The 23,054-nt window shown below is 36.8% G+C and overlaps 3 protein-coding genes across 6 annotated transcripts; all 3 read left to right on the top strand.

Annotated features, from left to right (window-relative positions):
* The first annotated feature begins 810 nt into the window (after nt 1–810).
* LOC126625671 (pectin acetylesterase 8-like) lies at nt 811–6,250 on the top strand. Of its 3 annotated transcripts, none has more exons than XM_050294705.1 (14): nt 811–1,287; nt 2,339–2,459; nt 2,569–2,651; nt 2,810–2,939; nt 3,118–3,197; nt 3,310–3,396; nt 3,473–3,597; nt 3,677–3,737; nt 3,860–3,913; nt 4,004–4,081; nt 4,198–4,303; nt 4,443–4,588; nt 4,685–4,834; nt 5,985–6,250. In XM_050294705.1, exons 2-14 carry the CDS (start codon nt 2,339–2,341, stop codon nt 6,078–6,080), a joined length of 1,317 nt encoding a protein of 438 aa, XP_050150662.1. In that variant the 5' UTR covers nt 811–1,287; the 3' UTR covers nt 6,081–6,250. The 3 variants fall into 3 exon arrangements, with proteins under 3 accessions (XP_050150662.1, XP_050150660.1, XP_050150661.1); XM_050294703.1 differs by having other exon boundaries at nt 812–1,287; nt 2,335–2,459; XM_050294704.1 differs by lacking the exon at nt 811–1,287 and adding an exon at nt 1,487–1,641 and having other exon boundaries at nt 2,335–2,459.
* A 4,063-nt stretch (nt 6,251–10,313) lies between these two features.
* Nucleotides 10,314–18,612, top strand: LOC126625670 (uncharacterized). Of its 2 annotated transcripts, none has more exons than XM_050294701.1 (7): nt 10,314–10,455; nt 10,568–10,886; nt 12,427–13,467; nt 13,813–14,007; nt 14,093–14,247; nt 15,562–15,672; nt 18,229–18,612. In XM_050294701.1, exons 2-7 carry the CDS (start codon nt 10,695–10,697, stop codon nt 18,287–18,289), a joined length of 1,755 nt encoding a protein of 584 aa, XP_050150658.1. In that variant the 5' UTR covers nt 10,314–10,455; nt 10,568–10,694; the 3' UTR covers nt 18,290–18,612. The 2 variants fall into 2 exon arrangements, with proteins under 2 accessions (XP_050150658.1, XP_050150659.1); XM_050294702.1 differs by having other exon boundaries at nt 14,114–14,247.
* A 3,709-nt stretch (nt 18,613–22,321) lies between these two features.
* On the top strand, nt 22,322–22,786 carry LOC126626759 (uncharacterized). The gene has a single exon (XM_050296156.1). It carries the CDS (start codon nt 22,322–22,324, stop codon nt 22,784–22,786), a length of 465 nt encoding a protein of 154 aa, XP_050152113.1.
* Nucleotides 22,787–23,054: the final 268 nt, after the last annotated feature.

Below are 23,054 nucleotides of genomic sequence, written 5' to 3' on the forward strand. Positions count from 1 at the left end.
CATGTCACCAAGAGCGAACTGCTCTGATGCTATATTAAACTAAACATGGTAAATACCAAAAATATATGTGACAATATTTGGGAGTTACAATTGGTATTACATATGCACTTTATCAGTGTGAGACAATAGACTACTATTTACACTTTAACTAATATATAACTCGCAACACCCGCACTTTGTAGAATTAAGATTGAGATTGTTGCTACGAATCTTGGTCATGCCAAAATCCAACTCAAGGAGAAAAAAAAGTGCGATTAACACGTAATGTAATGTTGATAACGTGTTACAGAAGTAAAATCAAACTACAATGACAATTGACAATAGTAGGTTTGTTCAAGAAACTTGGTTACTTGACATCTGATTTAATTTTCTAGTGAATATAGTGTTACCTCCTACCAGCGCATCTAGGGTTCAAAACTCTGTATCAATTTGTAGTGCCGATCTTTAATTTTTCTTTTGATTTGGGGAAAAGCCCAACTATAATTGCTTCCTTAAAAAGTCACCAAATATGATGAATTAGGTACCCAAAAAGAAAAAAAAAGCCGTAAAAAAGCCGATCTACAAGTTTGAATTAATGTTTTGCCTCATGAAAGCTTTATATGCCTGGCAGTTTGGCTCAGTAATCAGTATTTAAGTAGATGAAAGTTTTATTTTTTAAGTGACTTTCTATTTGTATAATGATATATGGTGTATCATTATATACTTCAGACGCGTTGACAAATCTCTTTTTTAGTGGAGTTTGTTGTCGTGGCTTTTCGTTTTCTTTCGAAAGAAAATTATAACCTCACCAACCACCCTAAACTTTCATTTTCTTGTCATTCACTAAGAAACAAGTAGAGAGGATTCTTCTCATAAGAAACAGGTAGAGGATTCTCCGCCCTACATACACCATCTCTGCCTCAAATAAAAGTTAAAACACTGCGTAATACGATAAGGTTCGTTGCAGCAGCAGAATTAAGCAGTCGCCGGTGGAGGCTTTCCTTGTCATCTGGGTCGGGTCATACTAGATGAGGAAAGGCCCAAACCCGAGTCCATATCCAATCATTAACCCTTTTCTTTGGGGAATGGTTGGGAGGGAACGAAAATTAGTGTCGGCTCTCGGGTTCGCTGCTCCAAAAACTCAATAGAAATCTCTCTCTCTCTCCCTCTCTCTCCCTCTCTCTCTCTCTCTCTCTGCATATATATACGAAAACTTTGCAAACGAACTCTCATCACTCTCTCCATCCTTTTCCTTTGGCTACCATTGCATCACTCCTCCAACCCATCAATTTCGATCTTTCATTTCAGGTACATTATGCTGTTTCTGGTTTTGCCATAATAGTAAGCTATTTTGTTTCTGTTGTAAACAACATTTTTTTTTTCATAAATTTGGATCCACTTTTTTCTTGTTTGTATGCTTAACAACATCAACAACCCACATTATACATTTATATATGTCTTTCTGTGTGTGTATATATATATTCATTAATGTCAGTCAGCACATTGGCGTTGCCGTCTTTATTTTTTCAGTTAGCACTCTCCTTTTTAAGAGAGTGTTTAAGTGAGCTATTAATATTTCCTCTGTCTGTATATCAAAATATATGTATATTTCTTTGTGCGGTTGAAGTTGAACTGGGATTTTCCACTGAACCAAGGCCAAGGGTAAGTTGGGTACTTTGAAGCAATATCAAAGATGGTTTTTTTTTTTTTTTTTTTTTTTTCTGAGAAAAATCGATTTGTTTATGTCAGCCAATGGATTTCTGAATGATTTTGTTAGCATTTAGATTTGGAAATGTTTGCATATATAATATGATTGATGAGTCGGTTTTTATTATTTTTCTTTAATATAATTTATTATTATTTTGGTAACTTTTCCTTTTCTGAGTGTATAATGTTGGCTTGATGAAAAAGGAGCCACCTAGTTTTGAAAAGAACCAACTTTATGGCCTTGAAGTCTTGATACCTTGCAAAAGTTGGAAAAAGCTCTTTGTTGCTAATGCTCATCCTTGACCATTAAGGAATACGAAAGCTGAGAATTAAACTGGTTTGGATCATTCGAGGAGGATCGGCTCTAGTTAGATACTCTGGGATTTTTTTATTTTTTTGTTATGGTGGAAAACCTGCAAACTAGATTCCCTTTCTTTTACTTACGTATGTATGTATGTATGTATGTATGTATGTATGTATGTATGTATGTTGTAGACACGTTATATCGATGATTGTCCCAGTAGATGTAGATTCTTGATTGATTTTGTCAATTGGTTATGCCTCTAAATGAATTTCTCTGTTTTCGTTGGTGTTTTCTTTTTTCCTTCGGTTTTGTTTTTGGTATATTGATTTCTTTACTTCGTATAGGCAGATGGCTGGTGCAAGATTAGGCCAATGGTTGTCTGTTCTAGTATGTGCAGTCATGCTGCTGAAAGCGGCCGGATTACCTGTGGGAATAACTTACGTTCATAGTGCGGTTGCCAAAGGAGCCGGTGAGAAACTCTTGTGCAAATATGCTGATAAGAGTAATTTCCTTTTTTTCGAGTTTCGTTTTCAAAACAAATATTTGATTCAGAATTTGGAATTTGACATGTTGTGCAGTTTGCTTGGATGGGAGTCCCCCAGCTTACCACCTTGATAAGGGATATGGTTCAGGAATTAACAATTGGTTGGTTCACATTGAGGTTTGTCCTTTTCTCTCAGCTCCCAATACAGTTTATTTCACAAGATAAGAGAGAACAAAAAGAACAAGTTATATCGATAATTTTCATGAAAATCTGAATATTTGATAGTTCGTGAAGTTCTGATGCCGTAATTCTTCTTCTTTATGTTTTGATCTTAGGGAGGAGGATGGTGTAACAATATCACAACTTGTCTTGTCCGGAAAAACAACCGTTTAGGTTCATCTAAGAAAATGCTCAAGGAAATTGCATTTTCTGGGATTCTGAACAGCAGGCATATATTTAATCCGGGTTTGATATCTATTTTCGCTAATCAAGATTCAGTACTTCTTGCCATTGTTTGAACAATTTTCTTTTTTAAGATGAAAAGCTTAGTAGTATAGTTGATCAATATAGCTTTCATTCTTCTTTTGTCTGTTGAGTTCCTTGCTTTTTACCAGTAGAACTAAAAGTCCGTATTCCATGCCAGACTTTTACAACTGGAATAGAGTCAAAGTTAGGTACTGCGACGGGGCATCATTCACTGGTGATGTTGCAGCTGTAAACCTAGTAAGTTACCTTCAAGTAGCAGTCTGAGTTTGCAGACACCATTTGTCCTGAATCTGGGCCTCTCATTTCATTTCTGATTGTGGGATTATCAATGAAATAACAATTTGAGCAGGCTACGGGTCTTTTCTTCAGAGGAGCAAGGATTTTTCGTGCAGTCATTGAAGAACTATTAGCAAAAGGAATGGGGAAGGCTAAAAACGTATGACCCTTAACTGTCAACCATTTCAGCTCTGTTGTCGTCAGCTCTGATGACTTGCTAGCACATTTTACTGCAGGCTATTCTCTCTGGTTGTTCTGCTGGTGGATTGGCGTCCATTCTTCACTGTGACAACTTCCATGCCCTCTTACCTGTTGGAGCTAAAGTGAAATGCGTTTCAGACGCTGGTTACTTCATTAATGCGTAAGCTTACTCTTAGTACCTTGTATTCCGATTCCCAAACTACACGAGAGTTGCTTATCCACCTGGTAATGAATTGCAGGAAGGATGTTTCTGGAGCACGACACGTTGAACAGTTTTTTAGTCAAGTGGTTGCAACACATGTATTCCCTCTCTCCTTCTCTCTATATAAGACGCGAAAAGAGAGTTTCCCTTATTTGTCAGCCCTTCCTAATGTGGTTCAAATATTAATCCACGTTACTTCTCATTGTCAATCTTTGTGTAGGGTTCGGCGAAGAATTTGCCTCCATCTTGCACTTCAAAATTGAGTCCAGGTTTGGTAAGTATTTGACATTTGTAAAGATTTTCAATTGCAACTATATCCTTTTCATTTGTAAATTCTAATGATACTTTTGAAACAATAATCTAGTGCTTTTTCCCGCAATATTTTGCCTCACAAATCCGGACGCCAATGTTCTATGTAAATGCAGCCTACGATTCATGGCAGGTTAGCTTATTCTTTCTGTTACGAACTCTGCTAAGTTGCTTCCCTTGTATTTCAGTTCGTTGTCTATTTTTCCTTTTGATTTCCTCTTATTACTTGATCTGATTGTGTCCATCCAGATAAAGAACATCTTGGCACCTGGAGTTGCCGATCCCCATGGGACTTGGCAAAACTGCAAGCTTGACATAACGCATTGTAAACCCACTCAACTCAAAACCATGCAAGGTACGTAATTATAAACGCCAGAAAACTAAGCCAGTATCAACGGACAGGCCAATAGCTAGGCCATCCGGCCTTCAGAAGTTTTCAACCCGAAACAGAAATTAGTTGATCCTGGTTGAATGAATCTTTGTCCCGTTTTCAGATTTCAGGGCGCAGTTTTTAAGTGCAATTGGTGGTGTGAGCGGCTCTCGATCAAAAGGAATGTTCATAGACTCTTGCTATGCACACTGCCAAACTGAACTGCAGGAGACATGGTTAATGCCCGACTCTCCAGTACTGAACAAGACGGTAAACATTGAACACAGCTTTCATTCATGCATCTTCCATGACTTACTGCTATACATCAGTTCTAATTTGTTGTTAAAACTGTATTTTCATCTGCAGACGATTGCAAAGGCAGTTGGAGACTGGTTCTACGACCGAACTCCCTTTCAAAAGATTGATTGTCCTTACCCTTGCAATCCCACTTGCCATAACCGTAACTTTGATCCAAATCACCACCAACACAGTAATTTCGCCAAAATGTCGAGAAAGGTATATTAAACGGAGAAAATAGATTTATCAATTTGTGAGACACATATATATATTCATTTTTACTAGCTAGATTTATAGGTCAAGTTAATTATGTCAAATATGAAAGAAAAGAAAAATATCATTGATCAAGTAGTACGAAAATAATGGAAGGCCACCACGGCACAGAAGCTTGTGTGCCGGGTGTGTCTTCCCTCATTGTTTATGTAATTAGTCATTTAATCTCGATTGTATTCACATTCTTCCACCTTAATTCAGTTTCAGAAGACTATTTTAGAGAGCAATTCAATGAAATACGACTTAAGAGTGTACTTTTGCGGACCGTAAACAAGGTCATTTCTTTTAATTTTGGGCTTGAAATTTGTTCAAGGCCAGCCGCCAAAAGTAGGGTCTTTCACTTTCCGCCATTTCTAAGTGCGGACCACCTTTTCCGGACCTTGAGTGCGGACCAAATTCGGACCGTTGGATTTGATTTCAACGGCTGAAAACAAATCAATCAAAGCAAGCTTAGTGTGAAATCAGCTCACAATAAAACTAGGGTATGATATCTACCCATTTTTTTTTACTTCTCCCACCCCTCTTGTTAATTTCTGTAATTTGATGTTATTTAATTTATCCGATCTGACTGCCGAAAATTAAAAAAATGTGAAAAAAAGTAAAATTAGGTGTGTGTCCTAAAACTGAGTTCCGGGTCCTAAAAACCCATATAATTCACGGGTAAAACTTAAGAAATTTTGGGAAATCCCTCGTGTTCCTCTCGCGTCTCACTCTCTCGTCTCTGTCTCCTCTCTCTCTCTCTCTCTCTCAACTCTCTGCTCTACATCTCATCCTCAGAGTCACAGGTGGAGATCTCACATTTAATTGACGCCGCCGTCTGCGTCACCGACGGAAGCTAAGTCCAGCGTCATCCTCTCCTCAAATTGAATCAAAGATTTGAAATTGTAGTTGTTGTTAGGATTCGGGTATTGGGTTTTGGTGGCTTTGGATGAATTTGGCATCAATTAGATGGGTTCTTGGGCAGATTAAATTGTTTTTGGGGGGTTTTTGTTGTTAATACCAAATTAAAATTTAGTTGATATTAAGGGTAGGATTGAATTCGGTGGACAGGGCAGGATTGAATTAATTTTGAACTTGCTGCTGTTGTTAATTGCAGAAGGAATTTCCATGGCCGCTCCTGATTTTCGTGCACCTCCTTGGCTTTCCAAATTTCCATGGCTGCTGCTGGTCGTCGTTCGATTTTGGTGTATGAGCATAAATTGGTAGTTAATTGTAGTGTATGAGCATGAATTGATTGTTTCCATTGAATGGAATGTAGGTCATAGAATTTAGCTAGCTGATGTTAAATTATATGAACCAAATGGTTGTTTATGTGGTTAGTTGAAAAAAGATAAAAACTTGGAGGGTTTACAGTTTTTTCAAGGGGAATTGTTGAGATATGCAGAAATTGGAATTGGGTCACTGAAAAATTGTCACATTTTTCTTTCATAATAATTTTTTGATGGGAAACTTTATTTAACCTGCAATCTTATCTCTCCACCCATTGTTTTTTTTTTCAGTTATATTCCAATTTTGTCTTAAATAAAAAAAGAAAAACTGATGAAAATTGCTGGAAAACTTTGAGTTTTAACGATAAATACAAAATAAAGGGTAAAATGAATAGTACTAGAATTGACTTTTTAGTGTAAAATTTTGGTTTTTCGTTAAAGTGATCAGTACAGAAGTTTTTCGTTAAAGTTTCCAAAAAAAAAAATGGGTGTAGAGAAAAAAAATTAACAATTGGCAAATGGGTCGGTCATAGGGGATCAAGAGGGTTTATGGGGTTTGGTTGCTGGTATAGGAGGAATGTAGCCATAGTTGGATTAGATTCGTAAGATAAAAGAGAGGGGTTTTAATGTTGTAGACTACAACAGCCTCCACCTCCTCCTCGTCGGCCACCATCGAGTAGCAGGTCACCACTCTTTCTCTCTCAATTTGATCTCTCGTTGTAACCATAAACCCTAATAGAAAAAGATTTGGTGCATACTCATATTCACCATTGCCACCCCAACCCAAATTCTGTATTGTTTCACTCTCCTCCATCATCAAACCCAAACTCTCAAGAAAAGCATAAACCCTATAACTAAAAGAGTAAATTGTACAAATGGTCCCTCAACTTTAATCAAATTGGAGCAATGGTCCCTCAACTAAAAATCAATTACCATTGGTCCCTCAACTTATCAAAATGTGTAGCTATAGTCATTTTCATTAATTTTGTCAAAATTTTGTCAAAATAAGCTATGTTGGAATGACCATTTATATAATTAGGGTCCCTTAACTCATCAAAGTGTATAATTATGGTTATTTTCGTCAACTATGTCAAAATTTTTGTCAAAACGAGTTATATTGAAAGGACCATTGCTACAATTGGGTTAAAGTTAAAGGACCATTTCTCCACTTGAATTAAAGTTCAGGGACCAATGGTAATGGATTTTTAGTTGAGGGACCATAGCTGCACGTTTTGATAAGTTGAGGGACCAAAGGTAATGGATTTTTAATTGAGGGACCATTGCTCCAATTTGATTAAAGTTGAGGGACCATTTGTACAATTTACTCTAACTAAAAAAACCAGCTTAATCCACAATTTTTTTTTTCTCTCTCTCTCTCTCTCCCCCTCTCCCCCCCCCCAAAACAACAATCGGCGAGCTTAATTATTAGTTCATTGAAGAAAAGAAAATAAATCGGAACAAGATCCAGCCCTATGGAGGTTGCTCAGAAAAACTGAACAACAATGAGAGAGGATAGAAGGTCGACGGGAGGTTGTTGCTATCATGCTCAGTGGGTTTCTTTGTCTGTGTTTCTTAAAGTTACATTTTCGGGTAAAATGAGAAGTTTAAGAGGCACACTTTTAAGTTGAGATAATATTTGAGTTCAAATCAAAGAATCCGAATCCTTGTCGGATCCTCTTTGTGAGGATTCCGGAGATCCGTGAATCATATCCGTTCATCGTACATCATGCGATAAAAAATCATTTTAAATATTTTTATTTAAAATTAAATATAAACAGTACCTGACAAAAAATTGATCGCATGATGTACAATGAATGGACATGATTTACGGATTCCCAGGATCCTCACCAAAAGGATCCAGAGAGGATCCTATTGGCAACAAATTGATAAAAAAAAAACTTATGAATTTTGAGCAACAAATTGATCAAAAAAACAAGAAGTTTTATTTGCCAATAGGATCCTCTATGGATCCTTTTGGTGAGGATCCTATTGGCAAATAAAACTTCTTGTTTTTTTGATCAATTTGTTGTTCAAAATTCATAAGTTTTTTTTTTCTTAAAAAGGGGGACAACTGGTGGCAAATTATGGTTATCCACCTCTTCCGAGGGCCGGGAAGACTCATAGAAGCATTTCAGCCTCCCCTGACCACAAGTCTGGCTTCCACACCAACAACGGGTTTTGAACCCAAGACCTCCAGGCTTTAGTTTTAAGGAAGCCTCATAATCTGCCATTTATCACTAGACCACTAGTTCGTGGTTAAAATTCGTAAGTTTTTAGTTCTTTTACACCTTGAACAGGCTTTTTAACCATGGCACTGTCGTGTCGCACAATTGTTGGACCTTAATTTTTTGCGAGCCATATGGCTTTTGATGTGATTAGTTGGGAGTGTTTGACGGCTGAGTATGTCTATTTTACCATCATCATCATCACCATCATCAATACTGCTTAGTTTTCTAAAATCAGTTTAGAAGTCCTACGAATTTGTTGCTCGAATATGTCCCGCGAGTCTTGTGGTTATTTGGACAGGATATGCTGAAGCTTTTTTGAGTTGTGGATAAGGCCACACCATTTTTTTTAAACAAACGAGGCTTAGCCTCACAATGAGCTAGCAATAATGTGGTTCAAATTTGTCTTTGGTAAGAATCGAACATAAGACCTCTCACTTACTAGTGAAGATAAATATCACTAGACCGTAGTACTAAGAAGAATACCAAATTCGTCTTTGGCCACATCATTTTAGTTTCTAACATTGTCTGTTCTTTAAAGATGGTTCTCTATCTTGTTTTTTTCAATCTTCATGGCAAAGAAATTCTGGCCCAAAGAAGGCGGCCGCCGACATATAGAAGAGTAAGAGACTCTAGGAGAAAGTTTGTGTTTTACATAGAGAGAGAGACCTAATATTTCTTTGGCTATTAACATCTATTAAGGTCCCCATACCCCTCTCCATTTGATACTTTGTAACTATTTATAGCTTTTCAGTTGACGTATCCCCCATTTTTAGGCGAATCACTTAATCTTTTAGTGCTAAATTTCTCGTTTACAACGATCACATAACAATATTTGACCATCATAATCTTTTGATAACCATAATAGTTTTTAGCGTCAACATTAGCAAAGTTTGTGTAGGGTGTCACATGGACACGAGTAGTGTTTAGTGGTAATATGGTGGTGTTTGAGAATGAATGATTACTTGTAAAAAGATAATGCTAGAGAGACTAAATTTGCAAACCAAATGATGTGTCACTAATTAGAGATAAGTATGTTAACCAACACTTAATTAATTGGACATCATATGGTTTGCATATTTAGTTTGAAAAATTTGGTCCCCCAGCGTTACCCCCTATAAAAATGAGTTTTCAGTTCCTTTTATAAAGGGTAATGTTAAGGAGACCAAATTTCTAAACCAAATTTTGTGAATTAAATGATGTGGATGTTGATGATTGAACTATTACTTAAGTGTTGATTAACGTGTTTATTTCTTATTGGTGACACATCATTTGGTTTGTAAATTTGATTTCAAAATTTGGTATCCTTATGTTGAAGCGAAAAAATTCGGTTCCTCCAATCCTCCAACAAGTAAATCTTATAACCATGTTGATAAGCTTTAGACACCATCTTCGCTCGCCATCAAGTCAATCTTTATTCAAAATGGTTGTAGTACATTGTAAAGCGATATGATACTTTCCTCCTCCCTCGTCCATGTTGGTGGAGTTGTTGGCCTTTTATAGGCATTCAAGCCTTGGGCTTGAAGTCCCACTTTGCTTATATTTCTCCATGTTCCACAGTCATGGATGTATTTGATCGTGCTCATTTACTTTGCCCCCACTCCCCATGTTTAGCATGCTAGTCGCTTGTTTAGTGGAAGAGTAATTTTTGGCTCCCACACCCTTGATCACACTCATTTACTTTAGCCCAACTTTGTAGAGTTGGTCAATGTGGGATTGAAATTTAATGTATTGTTGGCACTTATCACGTCATGAACGTAAGGAAGAGTATAAATTTTAGGAGATCAAATTGGTGCACGTGTCTTTTTGTTCCTTCTATTTCTTGATTTTCACGTTTGAGTTTTAGATGGATGGTTTTTGAAAAATATAAGAGAAAGAAGTCGGGCTGGACCCAAGGCCCAAGGCCGAAAAGCCCAAGGACGAAGAAGAAGTATCCAATCCAGTTGGGACGAAAACCAATTTTGAATCCCGCAAAAAGAGGCAGAGGGAACGCCACTCTCTCTGCTTTCATGTCGTCCTCTCAAAAAGACGAGTCAGTGTCGTCAGTCACTCACACCAAAAAAGAGCCAGAAACCTCCATTTCCACATCTGCCATCTCTCTCTCTCTCTCTCTCTCTCTCTCCCTCCCCTGCAAGTAAGTAACTTCTTCTTCTTCTCTCTCTCTCTCTCTCTAAATTTATCACTTTTTTTTATATCGATAAAAAGGTGAAAATGTTATTGAAAACCCAATCTTCTCCTCCCTGCAGCTTCCCCCGCTCCATGATTCCAGATCTCAAATGCGTGGTTCATGATGTAATTTGAATCACATTTGAAGGGTCAAGTCTTAAGGGCATTGGACTAGTGGACCCTGCCTGGCCGGACGGAGGGAGGAAGATGGGATCGAGTGGCAGCAAAGCGACGTCGTCGTCGGCGGCGGCATTATCTTCCTCGACGTTGTCGTTTGGTGGAAATGGCCGGAGCCGGAGGCGTCGATCCAAATCCAAATGCCGCAGACTGTTCAAGTCGTATTCTTGTTTGGGACTCGGAACCAAATCTCGATCTCACGACAGCGATGATGAACACCAGGTTCCTCCTCTTTGTTTTTCTATTTAAATTTGATTCCTATTTTACCCCTGCATTTGAATTTTTATTTAATTTTCTTTGAGTTTGAGCATCAATGTCTGAATTTTCATTTTGGAGCACAATCTTTAATTTTACTTCTATTTTATTAGCAACAGAAGAAAAAAAAAAAATTCTTTTGTTCTTGGTTTGTAAAATGCTGCCTGAAAGTACTAGTTTTTGAACTTTACAAAAAAAAAAAAATTATATACATGTTAATTAAATAAAGCTTTAGTTATACTTTTGGTTCTGGACATTAAGTATTTAGGTGTCAAGGTTTGTATAAGAGTGTTTAAATGGTGGAAAAGAAGATCGGAGAGTTGCGTTTCGCTCTAAGAAATGTATTCCACTGTTATTGTTAAACCATTTTTGGTTTTGTTTTGGTATAAAGTCAAAATATGGAAGTAAAAGGAGGTTTTTTTTTTTTTTTTTTTTTTTTTTACCTTCTAATTTGGCCTTGTTATGTTGCCTCAGCTCCTGTAAAGTTGAATTAACTTTTCCCATGTAGAAAGTTCCTTCCAGAATCAATAATGTAGCAATCTCGTCCAAGGCTGCGTTGTGAAAGGTGGCTACTTTTTTTAGCAACGTTCCATTCTTGTAGTAAGAAAACACATCTACTCTCGGATTTATTTAGGTCTCGTGATGGAGTGGTTCTCTCATGTAGCCAATTTACCATGTGTCAATTGTCTAGGGTAGTGCATATGTTTGAACACTTGTTTGCATGAGAGATTCTCTCCTCGTGATGAGAATCTGTATAGAACCTAGCAGTCCTTTCTATTCCAACCTGGGTCATCCTTCCTCCCCACCACCGTCCCTGTCAACAACCCGTGTAAGAACTTACAGTTATCTCCTTAACCTCACCTGTTATAAACAATCTGAGAACAGTTCTTATAGGTTGTACTCAACCTCAGGAATCAAGATATTTGAATTTATTTTCTGAAGTATAAGTTAGGATTGTGAGGAAAAATTTAATAGCTCACCAATGCTAACCCAGACCTTAAAGAATAAATTTGTAGTTAGTAACCTTCAAATGTGATGATTGGAAATCTATTAAACGTTACACCTCCAAACCCTTAAATAAAGTTCACTGAAATCAGAGCTTTTAGCTTTTCTATCTTGTTAGCAAGCGAAGAAACTATGGAATATAATCCAACTACATGTTGAATCCTAATATCCATGTATACCATGTAAAGTTTCTCACCAAAGTTGTATTTCAAAGAGGAGCATGCCTGCCGTACATGTAGGGTATATTATAAACCAGCAGCAATCACATTTTACCTGTAAACCTTTAACTGTTAAAAAAAGTAGCTGACTTTTCACGTGGGACTTTCTTTTTTCATGGTTACTTCTGTTTTCCTATACAAGACTTCTATCTTTTCCCTGCTACCAAACATTGGTATTTGGAAATATTTCTGATACGTTGTCATTTGAAATTTTTATATTTTTAAATGGCTGGTGTTAATTGGCCACAAATTATTTAAGGAACTAAAGTGGACTCATGCTTTAGGTTTCTGATCATCGGAACAAAGAAATCAGGGATAATGCTCCATGTGGAAGCCTGAATGGCACAGTGCCAGATCATGCAAACATTGAATGTTTCAGAAAGGTTAAAGTTGAACAACCTGATGAAATGCCTTGTATATCTCCAAATGTTCGGCTGACTGAATGGGGTCAGGCTAGTATCACTGATACTGCTTCCAGAACTGCTAGCAGCTCTGCCCAACCTTCTGCCTCTTCAACTATCAACCCTTCAAGTCGTTTCCTTTCTCGCTTTAGCTTCATTCCAGGTAATGTAAGCTTCAGGTTAAGCCGGGCAACAAGTATAGGGTCATCCAGGTCTTATCCTCTATCTTCGACAAGTGTCACGAACAATGAGGATGAGCTTCATTTACATGCAAGGCCTGTTAGCAGTTTGATAGATACAGATGAAAGCCAACAAACCAATGACTTTCTTCCAGAATCACAGGTTAATAGGATGCCAGCACATATTTATGACGACACTTCTGGTAATGCACGATTAAATACTCTGGGATCTGGTTTTTCTGGTCTCTTGCAAGATAACCAAACAAATTCTTCGAGACGTGATGCTGGTAGAAATGCTAACGGTTCAATAATGGGCGTTGGTGTAAACTTGCGTTCTCCTAGAATTCATAATGAAACGGGGAGCAGCAGAACTAGACCTTCTGATAGACGTTCAGGGGCTCGGGAACCTGTTGAACGGAATGTTCGTTTCAGCAGAACCTTAAGTGTTGGAAGACTTCGTGACAGGGTACTTCGTCGATCATCATTATCTGATTTAACATTTTCTTCTTTGCAACAAGAAATGAGAGATACAAATCAGGGAGATGATACAAGAAGTTTGGAACCTGAAGGTAATGTTGTAAACTCCGAAAATGGGTCTGGTTATTCTCCATCTAATATGCCTAGTTCATTGTTTGGCATTCAAGACTATGGAGTGGAATCATCAAGACCAAGACAGGCTAGGTATCATGATCTACTTGAACACAGATCAAATTTCCTAGAGCGTAGGAGAAGAATACGATCGCAGGTTTGTTTCTTTTTCACAGTCATTTTTGGTGCTTTGAGTGAGATTCAATGGAACAATAAATAGCACTTGGGTTCATGATCTTCTAAACGGATATTTAATAATTGCAACCTTACGCTTATTGCTAATCCAATGCACCAACCAGTTGGCTGCCTTTTTATGGACATTATTATGCCCAATGTTTTTTATACCCAATGTTCCTAATGGTTAGTTTATAGGTCTAACTTGTGCAGAACTTTGTTAAGGGGACCATATAAACTTCTTACAATCTGTTCTTGATACATTTTCCTCACTCTTTTATTTTTTGTGTAACATTTTGGTTTGCTGATGCACATGTGTATTTTATAGGTTCGTGCACTTCAGCGGTTGGGGAGCCGCTTTGAAAACATGCCTGGACATGAGAGGTCTTGTATCTTATCTGGTCAACAGAGAACAGGTCGTTGTACATGTCGTATGAGTAATCAAGATGCCCGTCCAAATGATGACAACAGTGCTAGGGCTAGCATATCAAGAATAGTTATGTTAGCTGAGGCTTTGTTTGAGGTAATGTTAATGTGTGATTACCTTTTTGTCATTGTGTTTCCTTACTAATTATATAACTTGAACCGTTTGAACTTAATTTAATTAGGTTCTGGATGAAATTCACCAGCAATCTGTGGTTTTATCTTCCCGACCTTCTGTATCTTCAATTGGATCTGTTCCTGCTCCTAATGAAGTTGTGGAATCTTTGCCTGTCAAATTGTTTTCGAAGTTGCAAAAAAATGAGTACGAGGAGGCTGCACAGTAAGTATCTAAGTCTATCTGATATTCAACATTCAGTTCACCTTATATCTTTGAAGGATGTGGCTGACCTGATTCAGTATGTTGCCAGAGTAAAAGAATCTATCTGCTTCCGTTTTTGAGATGCAAGTGAATGTTTAGCTAAGGAAATCTGTTCCACTACTTTCTTTAATCACTGAACAAAATATTTGAGAATTTAACATCGATTTTCGTAGTGCTAGTTAATAAGAGTAGAGCTTGTGTATATATAAAAATAAAAAATTAACGTCCCCCTTCTGCCATTTTAATCACTGAAATAGACAAATCCAGTGTTTTGGTTTTTGTTTGTGATGCAAACATTAAGTGAATTAGGTATCGCTTGTAGGTGCATTCTAAAGTTTTGGGTTGTCTAGCACAATTGTGCAAGTTTCATGCTTCAGAGAGTTCAGTTCAACCAAAAATACCTAAGGTTATTATCTCAGTTTTTTATTCATGGATTTGGAACAAAGCATGAAAAACAGCTATTTTCACAGCATTATTCAGTGCTGAGCGGCTCTTACGTGCCCAACCATATGTAGAACCTCAGTACTTTGTATCCATATTTGAAAAGCATTCTAAATCACTAGAAGCATGAAAACGGCTATTATCACAGCATTGTTTAGTGCTGAGCGGCTCCTGAGTGCCTAACAATATATCGAATCTCAGTATATGTCCATTTGAAAAAGCATTCTAAATCACAAGAAGCATATTGTCTTGCAATTAATACTTGAACCTCCTGAGTCGAGTTCTACTTCCTTGTTTTAGATTGTTCTCATTTTTTTACAAGAAATAAACTGCCATAATGGATAAGCTTTTCAAGCAACCCAAAAATAGTACAAATTCATTTGCAATCCCTATGGAGCATCCAGATGACTGTCAATTAGTGGATTGAGATGATGTTCCTAATGTAATGGTTTATATATTTTAGGTTACGAACATATCTTTATCTTTCCTTGCTCATCTCTACTTGACTTAACATTAGTTTCAAGAAAATGGTACCAAAAAATAGTTAGTAACTTGTGTAAACATGTTGATGTTATATAAATGCATGTTGGTATTACATTTATAATCTGATATGTGTGTTGTTGTAGGTACATTATCTCTCTCTTGTTAGCAAAATGAAGTGTCTTTAGAAAGACGATTTTTATGGGCTGATTATAACATGGTTTTGATATCTCTACTTGATTTTTTTGTATCCGAAATGGCATTTTTTAGGTTCTGAAAAGGAATGTAAGTTGCATCCCTTTAATATAGAAAGAGTTTAATAACTTTTGCTTTGCGTATCCTTTAATGCAACAGATGCTACATATGCCTTGTGGAGTATGAAGAAGGAGACAGAATGAGAATACTGCCTTGCCATCATGAATTTCATAAAACTTGTATTGACAAGTGGCTCAAGGAGATTCACAGGTTCAATTACATTTTCTGCTTTTGAATATTCTAATATGACCAGTTTAAACCGACATGTACTTTATATGTTCTGGCCATGATAATGTTGAAAGGGGTTTTGCTAAATTTAGTATCTAGTTGGGTTGGAAAAGAATAAATCATTGGATAAATTGTCCTTCTGGCTTTTTTGCATGTTTAGTAAATTAGTAGTGCTTGCATGGTAGTTGGTGCTTGGTGGTCTGATACATGCTGGTCTTGGTAACATAAGCTTGAATTTGGAAATGTTTGGTATTCATGGTAATATGTTGAAGTTAACCTGATAGATGATGAGAACGCATATTATGCCCAAGACCTTTAGCTCAAGTGGAATTGGGAGGATGGGGAAATGTTTAGGTCCTAGGTTCAAATCTTGTCGTAATAAAAATGAAAATTCCTTTCAGTTGTTGCTGGAATGGCCATTTTGTTTGATTTGATATGTTCTCTTTTTTTTTTTTGAACAAATTGTTTTGATATGTTAAACTGACCAGTAACGCTCCAATTTTAGCTTACGTTAATCTATTCCGTCTTATCCTCCCTTACTGTGCATTTTTGGCTACCTTTCTTTATTCATTTGTGTGTCATTCCATACATTCCTTCAACCATTCTTCAACTTCTTCATTCATATTTTCTCCTCCATACTTTTCCCCTATCTATAGCCAAAAAAAAAAAAAAGAAAGAATACTACTGACTAAAAAACCAAATGGTTCAAACAGCCCTTAGCTCTTCTAGGTGAGTGTATTCTTCATCATGAGGTTTTAGGCTTTGCACAGCCAAATGGGTTTTTGACTTATCTTGTTGAGGAGCTGCCAGTGTTTTAAAAAGCGCGCCTTAAGATGCATCTAAGGAGGCTTCAGAGGCGGGTGACCATGAAAACCTCTGCCCGCGGGAGTAGGCTTAAACTCGCCTAGACGTGGTCGAGGTGTTTGATTGGGCGTCCTTTTTGTTTAAAAGTTGCCGAAAAGTTTTAGTTGCAAAGCCGTTGCACTTTGAAAAACATTAATTTCTTTAGCTGTTTTTTCATTTTCTCTATTATCTTTTTTTCTCTTTAAACTGTCGCATTGACAATTGTTCCTAGTTGTTCAGCATATTCCCCAGTATATTCCTTTTTCTTAGACTTTTTATTTTTAATATTATTTTATAGATCTCAAGAGACTCAGAATAAGACATTTCTATAAAATGATTTGATAACCTTATATTATTCTTTCCTTAAAAATGTGATGGATACTTATTTTTATCTAACGTTATATATTATTCTTTTTTTATTTTTAAAATGTTATATTATCCTTGTTATGTGGACTTAAAAAGAGAAATACAAGGATAATACAACTTAAAAAAGAAAGAATAATATATAGCTACAAAACAAAAATTAAAAACAAAAAGATATTTTTTTTGTCTTGTTGAACAATTGCGTTTTAAGGAAAGAATAATTTAGGGATATAAAATGCTTTTATAAAAATGTCTTATTTTGAGTTTGATCTATAAAATAATATTAAAAACAAAAATTCTAATGAAGGGAATATGCTGGACTACTGGGGAATAAGTGGGTTAGTTTAAAGAAAACCAAAAATTCAGCCAAAAAATAATAAAGAAAATGAAAAATCAGCAAAAAAAAAAAAACTCCAAACGAGGCCGTCTTCTTCATGTTCTTAAAGTGCAACGTGTTTGCAATTAAAACTTTTAGATTTCAGCAACTTTTAAACAAAAATGATACCCAGTCGACCGCCTCAGGTGCGCCTCGACCACGTCTAGGCAAGTTTAAGCCTACTCCCACTGGACATGCGTTTTCATTGTCGCCCCACCTCCAATGCTGCATAGGTGTGGTTTTTAAAACACTAGTTTGATCTGGCGGCTTTCTAATTAACATCTGTTTCCTTTCCAATGGGTCTCTCTTTCATATGTTTTATAGTTGGAGATAACTTCTTTCTTGATTTACTTTTTCATTTCCCTCTCTTAGCTGTACTTGAACTCGGCGCTGAAATAATTTTCTTGGAAACACAAGTCCTATGTAACTCCTTGCCACTGATTGTCTGATTGTTGATCGCAACTAATGAAACACTGATTAGCTGCATTATTTGGTTTCCATGATAAGTTTTGTAGTCCTCCCAATTTTGACAAACGATAGCGTTATTGAGTTAAATTATTAGTCGTTAGGGGGATAGGGCATAGGCATGATTGCTTTCTGCCATTGCGGTAAAGCGCCATCTGCCCAATTCTTGGTCATTGATTCTCATACATGTCACAGCAGCCAGTTTTCCTTGTTTGGCCTAACAATATAGAATGGAAGTTTAAATGTAGTACATTCAAAGGATGCCTTGGGATTGTATTTTATTTCTGCATTTGATTTTATTGAACACCATAGATATTACAAGAGCCATTTGTTTCTTCATGCCACCACTCTAACTCATACAAGTACGAACTGATAAGATAACTGATGGTGCCTGAAGTATCAGTGCCACTAGTTGCTGACATTTTCAGTTTGTATTCATATATTTTGGTGCTTCTTCTAATGGAAAAGTCTAACTTGTATGTTGTGTGCAGGGTATGCCCGCTGTGTCGCAGGGATATCTGTAGATCTGATGCATTGCCGGCAGAGAACTGAGACGGTGATTTTTCACTCTTCTTCTGGAGGCCTATGGACAAACAAATGCGGAGCAAAGCTTTCCGAGGCAACTTTAAGAAATGTTTGTTTGTATCATATTTTAGGAAGTTCAGTCCTTTTCTGCCCGCCATTAATTGCTCTCATTGCAAATGTAGAAATGGACTGAACTACTTGTAACCGGCATCACCTCTGGCAAGAGGGAAGGGGGAGGAAAGGAGAGTCCCCATTGTTGTATCCCAAATTCTGTGCATTCTGGTTGATTCCTGATTTTGTTATTGGTGAATTTTCAGTAGAAATATATCAGGCACATGAATTTATTTTCACCCTTGATATCGAATTCAACGGTGAATGACAATGCATTCCTTGGTCTCCAGATTTCCAAGAGAACATTGTTTTAGATCCACATTAGGTTTTAGGGTGTTCCGAGTTAACAAAACAGATATGAATAAGAGCGAGGACGAAAACCAAAAACTTCTTTGTAAAAATGGTAGCTACTTTCCTTGGAGGCTTAAATTAATAACTACTAAAAGATGCCAAGTTGCCCTCAATTGATATCGATTAGTTTCATGCTGCCGCATTTTAAGAGAAATTGTGGGACTCTGATTTTTTGGGACCATGACATGTGGCACCTTGGGTGGCTAGGAGGACCGGAATGCCCATGGCCTGTGGAACATAGTCCGACAGCCTAGGGTTAGCTCATTAAGGATATTATTTGTCTTTCAAATAAGAAAATTCTAATTCAAGTCAAATTAAGATATCATGGGATTAGGCAATGTAATTCTAAAATGATTGGATATCTTATCATTGATTCTCTCTTAGATAGTTTCTCGATTTAATTAGAATTACTCTCCCTACAAGGATTCTCAAGATCTCTAAAAAAACTCTTGCATGAGTATTTTCTCTCGATTCTTTAATCAATCACAACTGAACATACATCTCTCTTATATTCTCTCTACGTCTAATAGAGGATCATCTTCCATATGCGCCACGTCTACTCGTAGAACATCCATGGAGAAATCATCATCTTAACGCCTCGACATAAACTAATCGGTATCACATCAGGCAAGAGGGAAATGGAGGAAAGGAGAGTCCTCATTGTTGTATCATTAATATTTGTGCACTCCAGTTGTTTCCTGATTTTGTTAATGGTTAATTTTTAGTTCAAATATATCATGCACATGAATTTATCTCCACCCTTAATATCGAAGTTAATAATGAATCACAATTTGTTTTAGATTCAAATGTAAGTTTTAGGGTAGGAAAATTTTATTTAAACCCATCTAACATTTTTCTACACCCAACTTAAATTTTAAATATTAATTGTTTATTTTACTCTATTGCATAATTACTATTCAGTATAAAATGAAATTAATAATAAAAATCAAATTTATCAATAGACTCACATACTATAATTAAACCCTAGCATCACCCTTTGTTTATCCTACGTTCATTCTGACTAAAACCCTAATAGCTCTGATAGAGAAAAACAAGCTTTTCTATTGATGGATGGTGATTTTGAAGTTTTTAATTCTCCAACTAAGGCATGACTCAATTTATCGATATTTTGTTTGTTTGTTTGCTTTTTCTTTGGATTAAATTTTATACTTTTTATATTATATTGTATTTGTTTTTCTCTGCTGTCTGTATGCACTCCAAAACACCAATGCAAGGACTTTTGATTAGTACTGCAAAGACATAAAACTTGATTCTTGGTGCAAATAAATATTGCTCAACCTTAACCACGAACTAGCGGGTGGCATGTCTTGCACCTTTGTATTTCGAAATAGCTCCAATTTGTTTATTTGTTTATTAACATAGCAGCAAAACACCCAGCCCTATGTCACTTTAAAGTTTCTTAAAAAGTACATGAAAATGCTCGATTTAAAAAGGACTGAACTGGAGCTTGCATAACATTCTCTTGACAAATTCAAGTCTATGGAATGATCTCTTGGATCCCAAGTTCATGGATGGGTTGTGTTAGCAGAAAGAAAAAAAGTAGCCATGAGAATGCTAGTCCTATACGGCATATGCAATTATAGAGGGGCAAATGACACCTCTTTGAAAAAAAAAACATTCAATTAGAGATGTTATTTTATAAAGGAAATGGGTGTAAAGATACTTTTACATTTTGAATTGGGTTTGAGAGGGTATTTTAGGTAATAAATTTGGGTTTAAAGAGATATTAATTCTTTAATAAAAAAACAATATGGATGAATAGAATAAGTTGGGTATAGAAAGAGATTAGATGAGTTCAAATAAAATTTCCCTTTAGGTAGTTTTAAAAATAGATATGAATTAGAGAGAAATGACAAAATAAAAAAACTTCTTGAAAAGTGGCATTTGGATACTTAAATTAATTATTGCTAAAATACGTTTTAGTAGACTTGTTGCTACTATTGTTCGTAATCAATGATTGTGGGTTTTCAGAAAGACACAAAAAAGGACGGTTTCTAATGCCTTTAGTTATTTCTTCCAATATCTTATTGCTTTGAAAAGTTTAAATCACTTTAGTGTGAAACACTTAAGAATACAATTTGACTATTTGCTACCATTTTTCGAAATAGATATATGCTGATCGCACATCCCTTCTTTTCAGATCTTGCATCGTTGGACTAACTTGGTCTAACACCATTGTGGTGGAGCTAGTAATTCCGACAACAACACAACTGCTATGACGAATATAACAAAGTTCTAGCATGAGAAGAAATTCACTATGGGCAAAGCACTCATAGAAAAAGCACAAACATCAATTCAAAATAGAGTAACGAACATACTTCCAAGCCAAGAAGCAAAGTCTGGTTTCTACTTATGCTCGCCCAAAATATCATAGAAGAAGTTGTATTTATGTTATTTTTCAAAACAACTTCTGGCAACACCTTTTTTCATCGCCATATGACTTTTCCCTTTTTGCAAAGAAATTTCGAGGAGGTAGACATCAATGAAGCAAATAGGTGGAACACCCACAGCTTTGAGATAAAGAGTTCAAAATGTAGACCAACACCTCATCGCAAGTTCGACTTGTACACCTCTCATCTGAAGTCTACAATCAACTTTTCATGCAACCTATCCCAAGTCCTTCAAACACTTCGACTGGGTCAAGTGCTCGCAAAGCTCTTGAGCCAATGCATACTCGTCAAAATTGCATAGTTGTGGTGAAACGAAGATTTCTGAGCCTTCATGGTTTTTTCTAGTGACATGCCATATATACCTGGAAGGCTAAGAAGTAGAGCTATAATCTTCTTATTTTTACAAAATTTTCCAAGTGCCAGGCTAAACTGTACTTCCTTAGAGTGAGTTAGATTTTTTTTTCGTACACTATATTGAAGATACGCATGAAAACTTTATGTAGAATTTTGCGGAACTCAATTCTGAGTTATGTGAAAAATGTTAGGCCATCTCCAATCGAGGGTTGACTAGAGGGCTCGTTTTAACCATCTGGCCCTCTAAGATATTAATATTTTAATGAACAGTACATGGCCATATTTGCCTCTATCTCCAATCGTGGGCCAAGGGGCTTGTTTTAGCCCTGTCATAAAAAACTGTCTCCAACAGAGGGCCAAAGGGCCATAGGGTCAAACATAATTTATTATTTAAAAACTACAACTTAAATTCAAATCCAACGGCTAAGTGACGTCAGCTAGCCGTTGGTAGTTGACATTATGCTGATGTCAACTAGCCGTTGGATTTGAATTTTTTTTTGCTATAAATAGGGTGGATATTGGGCTATAATTCACACAACTTTGAATTCAATCTATTTCAATTCAATTTTTTCAATTCAAGTTTACAATGAATTCCAACTTTGGATCCTTTTCGGATTCCAACTGGGGGTCTTTATCCAATTGCAAATTGGAAGCAAAATGGGCACAAATGAGACGAGAAGATGAGAAGTCTGATGAAGAAGTTCAAGTAAGGCGCAACAAACAAAACAGAGCAGCAGCCATGGCTGCGGCCATGGTGTGTCAGCCAACTGAGGAACAACCTCAATGGGGTGGCTCTGTTGCTGGTCACTCTTACAAACCACGAAACAAAGTGATGTCGCATGCCAATCTGATGAACAACTATTTCAGCCCCAACGCGGTGTACACAAAAGAGGATTTCAAACGTTGCTTTTGGATGAGGCGTCATGTCTTCGAGCGTTTACTTCGTGATGTTCATCAGGTCAATCCATACTTTCGACAGAAGCGGGACGGAACAGGCCGCCCTGATTTCTCACCTCATCAAAAGGTTACTGTTGCACTCCGAATGATGGCCTATGGCTCCCCAACTGATTCGATGGATGAAACCTATGGTATGTCTGAGTTTACATGCCTTTATACTCTTGAACAATTCTGTGACGTAATTGTTCAGGTTTACAAAGACGAGTACCTCCGCGAGCCAAATCAAGAAGATTTGAATCGGCTCATTCGCAAAACTGAAGACCGTGGGTTTCCAGGCATGATAAGGTCATTAGACTGCATGCATTGGGATTGGAAGAACTGTCCTACTAGATGGCAATGAGGCTTTAGCAGAAGGTCGAGAAAGCCAACTGTTGTGTTAAAGGCGATTGCCTCATATGACAGATGGATCTGGCATGCTTTCTTTGGAGTCCATAGATCCCAAAATGACATTACAGTTCCTGGGCATTCACCCCTCTTCAATAACTTGACGGAAGGTAAAGCACCTTAACTTGACTACTACATCAACAACCGTCAATACAATATGGGGTATTAATTGGCATATGCCATCTACCCAAAGTGGGCGACACTTGTCCAAGCAATTCCAAACC

The sequence above is a fragment of the Malus sylvestris genome, chromosome 6, assembly GCF_916048215.2.
Source record: "Malus sylvestris chromosome 6, drMalSylv7.2, whole genome shotgun sequence".
NCBI classification, from domain to species: Eukaryota; Viridiplantae; Streptophyta; class Magnoliopsida; order Rosales; family Rosaceae; genus Malus; species Malus sylvestris.

Coding starts and splice junctions, on each gene's coding strand:
- LOC126625670 (XM_050294701.1), top strand. CDS start 10,695: ATGGGATCGAGTGGCAGCAAAGCGACGTCGTCGTCGGCGGCGGCATTA. Junction 14,008..14,092: donor TAGCTGAGGCTTTGTTTGAG/GTAATGTTAATG, acceptor TAATTTAATTAG/GTTCTGGATGAAATTCACCA. Junction 14,248..15,561: donor GAGTACGAGGAGGCTGCACA/GTAAGTATCTAA, acceptor TTAATGCAACAG/ATGCTACATATGCCTTGTGG.
- LOC126626759 (XM_050296156.1), top strand. CDS start 22,322: ATGTCGCATGCCAATCTGATGAACAACTATTTCAGCCCCAACGCGGTG.
- LOC126625671 (XM_050294705.1), top strand. CDS start 2,339: ATGGCTGGTGCAAGATTAGGCCAATGGTTGTCTGTTCTAGTATGTGCA. Junction 4,082..4,197: donor CAGCCTACGATTCATGGCAG/GTTAGCTTATTC, acceptor GTGTCCATCCAG/ATAAAGAACATCTTGGCACC. Junction 4,589..4,684: donor CTCCAGTACTGAACAAGACG/GTAAACATTGAA, acceptor TTTCATCTGCAG/ACGATTGCAAAGGCAGTTGG.